This window comes from Sinocyclocheilus rhinocerous, unplaced genomic scaffold, assembly GCF_001515625.1.
Source record: "Sinocyclocheilus rhinocerous isolate Xijiao unplaced genomic scaffold, SAMN03320098_v1.1 scaffold591, whole genome shotgun sequence".
Taxonomy (NCBI): Eukaryota; Metazoa; Chordata; class Actinopteri; order Cypriniformes; family Cyprinidae; genus Sinocyclocheilus; species Sinocyclocheilus rhinocerous.
In genome coordinates, this window is record NW_015641476.1 from 99,755 (window position 1) to 109,882 (window position 10,128).

Below are 10,128 nucleotides of genomic sequence, written 5' to 3' on the forward strand. Positions count from 1 at the left end.
TGTATAATGAATATGTTATATGGTGCATATATTTAGTAAAATGCCCCTCTCTACAGTTTATTTTTCTAGCTTACTAATGAGTTTATGGTCACCGAATATGTTTTTCTGAGGTAAATGTGACATTGTTTACAAGATGACATCTCTGCGCGGCTGAAACACTGATTGAGCGATTACATGAGACAGGATACGGATTGTAAAGTTGTACTCTTTCTTTTAACTTACCTTCGGATGTTTATTCATGTTTATTTTGTGCTGAAACTGTTATTAATGTGGAGGAGATGATCAGTTAACGTGCGCTACGTTGCCGCGTCTGTTGAACTGAGTCGCTACAGCGATCTGTCACTCCACATTAAACAGTGCCAAAATGGCATTTATTGTTTGAATACTGCAATACAATGGACAGAATTTGAAATCTGAGACTTTGTTTCATATTAAAAGTACCAAAGCACAATGCTTATTGCGATATATTGGATGGGAAGTGCCCTTCAATGTTCCGTCCATTAACTGAAAACAGGCTAGACTTGGGATTTAAGAATCGATATCATTCCGTAAAAATGAGAATCGATTAATATCGAGATATCGATATTTTTTACCCAGCCCTAATGAGTTATATTAATTTCAGTCTGTGTTCTGTCTTTTTGTGTATGCGGTTTTATGCGAATTAATTTAATTTTGTTAGTGTCCTACTTAAGCAAGAAACCTTTCCTAGAACTCTAGGCCTGTGGTGTTTCAGGAAGTCTCTTTTCTCGTTCTCTCCCCTTTCCAACTGAGAGGTTGTAGGATGAGTGGATTATAGTTTGTCTTTTTACCTAGACAGCATTGCTTTCATCCACCACCTCCGTCTGGTGGACACTGATCCCACTGCAGACCTGTAATGACGAGTCACAGATTCATCTCTTCCTGCTATACCCCCTCATACACGAGACGCAAACCAGTGGCGTGTGGTAGATTTTTACTCAAAGATCCTTTAGATTCAAATGTGAAATTACTCCGTAATGTCCATATGGGTGAGTTGTTTACTTTGAAATTGGTCCATTCATCTTCTTAAATTTTTTTTCACAAATTTGTGGAATGGTTGCAATCCTAACAGTCTGGCAATATTCAGTTGACAGTGTAATCAGCCATTCACAGTGGAGGAACTGGTTCCTCTCACGTGAGTTTTCACGCTTGTTGCACAGTTACCCCTTCACATGCACGCCACTTTGAGATCAAAATGAGCTCAAGGGAGGCAAAAAAAAGAAACAAAAAACTTTATTCACTGGTGGTGCTGTTGAACAGGGTTGTTCTATAAAAATGAGAGATTTATACGTTATTTAACCTCATATACTACCATTCAATTTACTTATTTACTTGTTTTTTGACAGAAATACTTGTATTCAGCAAGGGCGTGTTAAATTTTATAATGTTAAAAAATATTTCTGATTCAAATAAATGCTGTTCTGTTCATCAAATAATCCTGATTATCAATTTAAAATGTATTTAAATAGAAAACTGTCCATTTAAATTGTAATAATATTTCACAATATTACAGTTTTTACCGTATTTTTGATCAAATAAATGCAGCCTTTTTGAGGAAAAGAGACTTCTTTCAAAAACATTTAAACAACCTACTAACCCCAAACTTTTTGTATATTTTGTAATATTATTATAAAAAATTTTTTTTGCTTTATTTTCATACTGTCCCATCTGATGTCCCATCTGATTTTTAGATTTCATAATTTCATTCAAGTCTTAGACAGAAAAGATAATCAGATGTTCTAAAAGATTTCCCTTAATTTTTAACGTTAGTTATATATTTTTATTTTTGCTTTTCCCCGATGGTAGACTTAAAAGGCCAAAAAATGCACTGCAGTGAAGCATATTGGAGTGTTTGAAAGTTCCTACCAAAACCATCAGACGCTATCTGCCTCATAAAATAAAGCTTTTTCTGTTGAGGAATGTCTCTCTCTCCCGTTATACATCTGTGCCATAAAGCAGATAAAAAGAGCTCTTTATACAAGCTGATCTGATCATACCATGAACTCTGAGCTCTGTGACTCACACCAGCCTACAAACCCATCCTGTTGCTTCACAACAGCTGCTGTTGCCTGGCAACATGGAACTTTGTGTAAAACGAACATTCCACATTGTGCTCCTGACTCAATGGCTGTCGTTCCTGCAGTATAACGAGCCCTGATTGGCCATTCCTATAGCATGACTCAGAGCGAAATGAACGGTTTCCACAGCATCTTTGGAATGATTGTTAGTCATCATTTATTAGTCACTAGACTCTCAAAGGCTGCACTTAGAGCTGTTTATGTTTTTGGAAGCGGAAAAGGGAGTTTTCCTTTCAGTAATGAGAAAAAGACTGAGGGAAGCCAAGCTTTTCACCTGCAGTTACCCACCAAATACAAGGCCCAAACTTCAAGGGGAATAACTAGAGGTATAGAAGGAGTGAAGTAAATTGGGAGGAAGAAAAAAGAGGTGCCAGAGTTCAGCTCGAAACAGTCTGCCAGGTCCCGAGAATGTGTGAAGGAAGGGGGAGAAAGGGGCAAGAAAAGCACCACAAGAAACAAGAGAAACAAAAAGCCCTTTGAGCGCGGCTCTCACTTTCTGAGCGCTTAGCAAACACGCGCATTTATCCTGAAGTTCCGTTCCAGAGCTTCTCTGATGCTTTTGTTCCTCAGTGCCAGTGAATGCTAAAACTATGGAGCTTACGTGAAGGGCAAGTAGAGTGCGTTTCCTTGACAGCCGTAGCAACACGCACTGCTTATTCATATTCTGGTGCTAGTATTATGGAGGAGCCTAAGGGAATCTGATGCGAGTAGTTTTCTAGGCATCTCGGCTCTGATTGGATTAAAATGGAAGTAAATGTCAAATATTGTATTTGGATTGTGAAGGAGAGACTCCTTCAATGTGTGTTTTTGGATTCTAATGTGTCATTTTCCTGTAGGCTAGGCTAATTACTGAGTGGAATTAATGCATAGACACTTGGGAAAAAAATAAATGGAACAAATATAACAACTGGTAAATTCATAATATCCAGTTGGAAATTACAGAGCTTCTTTTCAATTCACATGCCTAATGTGTCATCAGTCTATACAGTGGTCACTGGTAATTCCCAGCACGTCTGTCCCTAGTCCAGGATTTTCTTCTTTAGAGTTTCCTACACCAATCTTCATAGGGAAACACTGCTGGCAAACAAAAGTACGTTTTTGTCCTTTTACCAATATAAGCATTCAATTCTTTGTTTGAGAAGCACAAGATTTAGGGGCCATTCACTCAGAATGCGTTTTTGTGTTGAAATGCAGGGCAGTGGAATAAAAAAAAAATCTTCTTTTAACTTGGGTGCCATGTTTTTAGAACGCTGTGTCACGCAGAAGATGCTGCAAAATACACAAGCTCAATGGTCAAAGACTTCTAATACATCTAGCACATTTTTATATAGAAAATAAAACAATTTGTACAGTGGAATACAAAAACGCGTTCTGTGTGAACGAGTTTTCTGGGTTTCAACTCTTGTTTTTATACAAGGGATAGTTCATCCAAAAATGAAAATTCTGCCAAATCCATAAGACTATTGTTCAACTTCAAAACACTATGGAGGGACAGAACTCTCCCAGGTTTCATTAAAAATGTCTTTATTTGTGTTTCGATGATGAACTCTTATTGGTTTGGAAGAATTTGAATTTTTGGGTGAACTACACCTTTAAAATGAAATTATATGAAAACATACAGTGGGTACGGAATGTATTCAGACCCCCTTAAATTTTTCACTCGAGTGAATGATGACAGAATGATCATTTTTGGGTGAACTCTCCCTTTCCATGCAAGTGGGACGTCGGTCATGCAGAGTACGTTTGTTATTTGAAGACTCATCTGCGAAATATGTAATATACAGCAAGAGAAATGTTGATGGTGTCGTAAAGGTTGAAAGTCCAGCCTAGCTTGGGCTCTGTGCACAGTGTTGTTGAATGTTTCCATGCCTGTATCCGACAGCTGTGCCAAGAAAAGCTCTTCTGAAGGAATAAACAGAGGAACTAACCAACAGGTGTTGTAGACAAACCGATAAAAGAAAGAACAATTCACAAACTTCACCATGCAGTCCTGAGGGTGGAGGATATCAACCAGTTCGGGACAAACCACCTTAGCAGTGTTTTGTGCCTAGAATTTAAATCAAGCACTTCAGGTGCTGATTATCAGTGCCCAGTGGCAGAAATATCAGTTCTGTATGCATTATTTCAGCACAGGCTAATTTTCTCTTCCAAATGCCCTTCCAAAGATTAGAGGTGTACATTTCTCATTTGTAATGGAGCATTTGGAATTTGCGAGGGTTAATTGGTCTGGAAACATTTTGTTAGTAAATGTCAACAGTTGTATTGTGAGACGAAAGAAGGAGGGATTTGTTGTAATGACATTTCAGTTCTGTTTTCTGAAGAAATTGCAGTGAAACAGTGAAGGTCATTTTGTGTTAATCATGTGAATATATGATTTGCTTTTACAGGTTTGTCTGGCCATCGCTCATTACTCCCATCCTGCTGACCCACAGCTACTCTTTGGCTTTGAATACGTCGGAAAGCGATACCATGGATCAACGGGTAAGAAAACACATGTGTGGCCGTGACCGCAAATGATTCGCACTGTTTCCACAAGAGCTGCCAAACTTGAGTTGAGCTGTCCATACATTCAGTTTCCCTGCAAGTCAGGACATGAGAAGACTTGCCAGGGAATGCAAAGTGCTCAAGTTATGAATATTAAGATTTATATGGCTGCTATTATTGGGCTGTATTGTAAATTCAATGTAAATTAATGTTAAAATATGTCAATAAAGTAGATCTGAAGAGGCTTTATATATGCAGTGTGGGTCCATTGTCCAATTTTTTTTTACTTTATCTAATACTTTTAAAAACATTTATTATAAAAAGTCATATTTTTCACCCCTCGTGAGTTAGCATCCCTGCACTGCTGTTTGAGCATGTACACGTGTGGTTTGTTCAGGTGAGCGGATGAACGGCATTGACCCTGGTGGGGGGATGCAGACCACCCTGTTCGACTGCTCCTCAGACTGGGACAGAGAGATCAAGCGTACTGGTGCCTCTGAATGGAGAGTGTGTACCATAAATCAAGGCTATTTCATCTCGCCCAGGTAAATGTATAAATGTGAATTTACATGTAAATTGTGGTCTATTTTGCAAACGGCTTGTATTATAAGCACCTTAAGCTGAAGATCATTGCTGCATGACTCATAACCTTCATGTAACAAGTGAATGTGACAGAAACACAGGGATGAGTATGTACAATATAAATGGTTATTGTTAAAGTGACTTGAATTAGTCATCCTAATCAATCTCCTGATAAGACGGTGATAACTGATTAAATTATGACCGGATCACATAAATCTGCTCAGACAGACAGGAATGTTGTCCTTTCTGCAGTAATCCTCTGGAATAAAAGCACTGATCTCACTGATCCACACACAGTTCCTTATCAGGTCATTGTGTTTATAATACTGACACAAAGAAGCATCACATATTTGACTGTGCTTCACACTGTCAGGAGCCATTTATGTGAAATGTAACTACTTTTTTCTGTTGTTTGCAGTCTCCCAGAATTCTTTGTGGTTCCGGTATCTCTAGCGGATCAGGATCTGAAGCAATACGCCTGCTTCTTTTACTCCCAGCGTATCCCGGTGAGCGCCATTTAACAGGCTAGATTATTGGTTTTGGATTGAAAGAGGAGGAAATCTACAAATTACTTTTACTACCCCAGTCTGTTTTGCTCTTACTTTGAGAGAAAGTCACCAGTTAGTGTCTTCATTAAAAACTTTGCAGAATGAGAAACCATGTCTTATTTAAGCTCTAAAAGTCTTACTTGGTAGATTGATTTGCACTTAATAGTTGTGAGTCAACCGTGTGTGTCAACATATTATGTAGGCTCATATTAGACATTTGAAGAGTATTTTTATGTGTGTGTGCGCTTTGGTTTGTAGTTATGGTGCTGGAATCACTCTAGTGGGAGTGCTCTGGTCCGCATGTCTAACATCAGTGACCCGCAGCAGCAGAGGAAGGTGGAGCAGCGGTAAGAAAGAGAGAAACCATTTTAAGGAGAAATTAAACAATAATCGTACTGTTGTGAGAAAGTAGATTCTCTTTTGGCTGATAATATACTCTGAACAGCAATTTTTTATATATATATATTATCTCATGATTTGGGAAAACTTATCAGAAGTTGTGATTGTGCTTGTTTGCTCATCTCAGATCTTTTGACAACATGAGCTCAGTGGGGTTGCCAGATCTGCTCAGATCCAACAATACAGGCAGTCATATTCAAAAAAACAAAGAATCCTCTGTGTTTCTGCAGGATTTCCAGTGCCATCACTAAGAGCCACCCCCTCCGCAGTGATGTTTTCAAGTCGGATTTGGACAAAAACCTCCCAAACATCCAGGATATTCAGGCTGCTTTGCTGAAACTGAGGCAGATTTGTGTTATAGGTAATCAATAATACCCTGTTTGAGAAAGGGATGATTGCGGTACACATATAAGACTGTAGGAAATCCTTACCAGGCTTATTCATGTTAATAATTTAGATCAAGTCTGGGCTATGATAAGGGAATGTTTTAGATTGTTCCAAGAACCCCACACAGTGCTTCCTGGTGCCATTAAAAACATATTAGTTGGAAAAGTTTTTAAACAGTTGATACTCTAACTCAGAGAATGAAAATCTGTAAAATGATATCAAAGCTGACTCGTGGTAAGTCATCTGTTTATTGCCGTATCCATTTGGACCCTCTTTACACTATTAAGATGCATTTTTGTCAATCCTGTCACAAGTGGACGATGTTAAATACAGGTGTAAACAGGGTCTAAAATGTTTTGAGCTTGTCCGCTGCCGACCATTTGCTTTCATAGTGTCAATATGTCGATCCAAATCGGCATTACCATGTTTATTATTTCCATTTTATTCCTTTCCCATTTACTTGTAAGCAGAGTAATGGCTTCATTTATTTAGTCATATTTGTGTGCTGCATTTGACTCTCCTGTAGAATCTACAGTGTGACAAAATAAGAGGAGGGGGTCTAGATGGTCACACAGGAGACGCATTTAAAAAGCATCTTAATACCAGGTGGAAACGGCATTGGCTCTAATGTGTCTTTCTGCTTGCTTCTATATTTATATGCATATGCAGATCCCTTTGAGGAGTCTGAAGAGAAGTGGCTGTCATCCTTAGAGAGCTCAAGATGGATGGAGTATGTCAGGTATGATTGAGAAACACTCAGTAGTCACCAGTCACCATACTTGATCTCTCAGCTTGTGCCAGAAGTTCTTTTGTGCCAGAAATGTTGGCAACAGGCATAGATTTCTGTTTGTGCATTCTCAGGTGTTTATTTAGGTCTCAACAATTTTGTCTGTAGATATTGATGCTGTGTGGTATGCATTTTTTTTTTTTTACAGAACATTTCTACGGCATGCAGTAGAGGTAGTCTATATGCTGGAGAGCAGAAATGTGCCTGTCATACTTCTAGGTAAAAAAATCCCTTTTACAGTTATGATACAGATATTTTTTTTCTCCATCCTGTTATATATACACTGAACAAAAATATAAACGCAACACTTTTGTTTTTGCCCCCATTTTTCATGAGCTGAACTCAAAGATCTAAGACTTTTTCTATGTACACAAAAGGCCTATTTCTCTCAAATATTGTTCACAAATCTGTCTAAATCTGTGTTAGTGAGCACTTCTCCTTTGCCGAGATAATCCATCCACCTCACAGGTGTGGCATATCAAGATGCTGATTAGACAGCATGATTATTGCACAGGTGTGCCTTAGGCTGGCCACAATAAAAGGCCACTCTAAAATGTGCAGTTTTATTGTATTGGGGGGCCCCGGGGGCTCCGAAAACCAGTCAGTATCTGGTGTGACCACCATTTGTCTCACGCAAAAATGGTGAAAAATTACTACATCTAGGATTGCCTGAGGGGAGAGTACATTTTCAGCATATTTTCATTTTTGGGTAAACAATTCCTTTAATTGTTCTGTTGTCTCTTATAGTCAAATCTAATATCTCAAATGTAATATCTTGTAAATCTTATGTGAAGTGATAAATGATCCTCTTTATTCTGTATGTGTGTGCACAGAGAAAGAGGATCGGGACCTGAGTTGTGTGATTTCCTGTCTGGTGCAGCTGATGTGCGATCCTCACTGCAGGAGTCTGCATGGCTTCCAGGGTCTGATTCAGAAGGAATGGGTAATGGCTGGGCATCGGTTCCTGGACCGCTGCAACCATCTGAAGAAGAATGACAAAGAGGAGGTAGTACATTGTTTATCAGTTGGATTCCAGAATCTTGTTTGTTCATCGACTGTATGAGGCACACATGTGGCCCACTTCTTTCATATATGTGAAGATTTTTTTTCATTGCTCATATTATTTCTCTCTGCAGTCTCCTGTGTTCCTGCTGTTCTTGGACTGTGTGTGGCAGCTGTGGAATCAGTACCCAGCAGCCTTTGAGTTCACTGAGGTGTACCTGACAGTGCTGGGGGACAGTATGTGGGTTCCCATCTTCAGCACCTTCCTCTTCAATTGCCCCCGACAAAGAGCAGAGAACAGCAGGGTTAGATGCTTTTTGAAGAATTTTAATATAAGTTGGTTTAATGAGTTATACACACACCTTTATTCCATTTAAATTTTAATAATGATTATTAAAACTTAATAGTTATGAACGTGTGAATGGTCCTACAGGCAAAGAGCAGAGCACAGCAGGGTTAGATGCTTTAATTTAGTTCATTTAGTTAAACTAGTTGAATTAAATGTATATCATTATTATATGTTTATATATAACAAGTTATACACTAGTGTTCAAAAGTTTGGGGTCTGTAAGATGTTTGAATGTTTTTTGAAAAGTCTTATGTTTACCAAGGCTGCATTTATTTGATCAAAATACAGTAAAAACTGTAATATTGTGAAATGTTTAAAGGGGTCATATGATGCGATTTCAATTTTTCCTTTCTCTTTGGAGTGTTACAAGCTCTTGGTGCATAAAGAAGATGCTTTGTTGTGTTTTTATTTTAAATCATTTTTATGTTTTCATATATTCCTAATTGTTCATTATTAACAATAAACACAGTCAGCAATCACTCCTTAAATAGTCTAGTGGGACTGGTCTCAACAGTTCAGTCTAAAAGACCAGACTCTTTTTAATAATCCCCTGTACGTGGGCAAGATCGCCACCTGTGTGCAGAACGGCACAGTGAAGACATTCACACACAGGCGCAGCAAGGTGAGCTCTCGATCTCTGCTAGTCTGTGTGCTGTTGACTTTGTTATCTCTAAAGTAATGTTTTTTAAAAGACTGAGGAATAGAAAATAGTTTTTTTGCTACTCCCTCAGAAAAACTACAGTTCCACGCTGCGGGGTCTGCCCTCCGCTTTGCGAAATGGATCGCTTGGACCGAACGACACCCTGGCGCGCCGGAACTCCCTCGTGCTGCGTCTCCGTTCTGATTTGTCTCAGGTGCGGGAGCAGCAGGAGACCCCATCGGAACGCTTCATTCGGGACTTTTTCTCTCGTCCTGTCGACCTACAGGGCCTGCTGCTCCCCCAGCTCCTCCCATCTCACCTCTCTGTCTGGAAGCTCTACTTCCTGCGCTGGGTTCCCGAGGCTCAGATTCCTCAGGGCGGCCCCATCACTGCCTTCCACAAGCTCTCGGTGCTCACAGATGAGATTGACATGCTCCAGAACCAGTTGAGGCAGTACAAAGGAGCAGGCGGTACTCCTAACAACCTGCACGCGGAGCACAGCAAAATGTACTTTAAGGCGACTTCGACCCCTCACCAGCCCCCTGCTCCTCCAGAGTACCTCAGCTCCTCGTTTCCTTTCTCTCCTGTGGGTAACCTGTGTCGCCCCGGCATCCTAGGGTCTCCTCTTAGCAAGTTCCTCAACGGAGCCAAGATCTGGCTCTCTACGGAGACGCTGGCTAATGAGACGATTTGAGGGCAGACTGCTGGGATAGGACTGTGAGGTCAGACAAACATAGACAAATATCTAAGGCCTGAAGAGCTTCTCATTTTGAATGTGCAGGCTTGTGGTACTTACAGTTACCTGGACATTTTTATTCAGTCTGTTGAGAGTTGTCGGGCAGTGATTTTTTTTT

At 39.7% G+C, this 10,128-nt stretch overlaps 1 protein-coding gene across 1 annotated transcript in view; it reads left to right on the forward strand.

The window, feature by feature from the left end:
• Window positions 1-10,128, forward strand: part of LOC107755009 (myotubularin-related protein 10-like) — a 31,072-nt gene extending 20,944 nt beyond the window's left edge. The window contains exons 6-16 of the mRNA XM_016571653.1: window positions 4,484-4,577; window positions 4,978-5,125; window positions 5,581-5,668; window positions 5,969-6,057; window positions 6,340-6,470; window positions 7,166-7,235; window positions 7,432-7,502; window positions 8,117-8,289; window positions 8,420-8,653; window positions 9,131-9,256; window positions 9,366-10,128. Coding sequence (XP_016427139.1) covers window positions 4,484-4,577; window positions 4,978-5,125; window positions 5,581-5,668; window positions 5,969-6,057; window positions 6,340-6,470; window positions 7,166-7,235; window positions 7,432-7,502; window positions 8,117-8,289; window positions 8,420-8,653; window positions 9,131-9,256; window positions 9,366-9,968 — 1,827 coding nt within the window. The 3' untranslated portion in view covers window positions 9,969-10,128. The remainder of the gene's footprint in view (window positions 1-4,483; window positions 4,578-4,977; window positions 5,126-5,580; window positions 5,669-5,968; window positions 6,058-6,339; window positions 6,471-7,165; window positions 7,236-7,431; window positions 7,503-8,116; window positions 8,290-8,419; window positions 8,654-9,130; window positions 9,257-9,365) is intronic.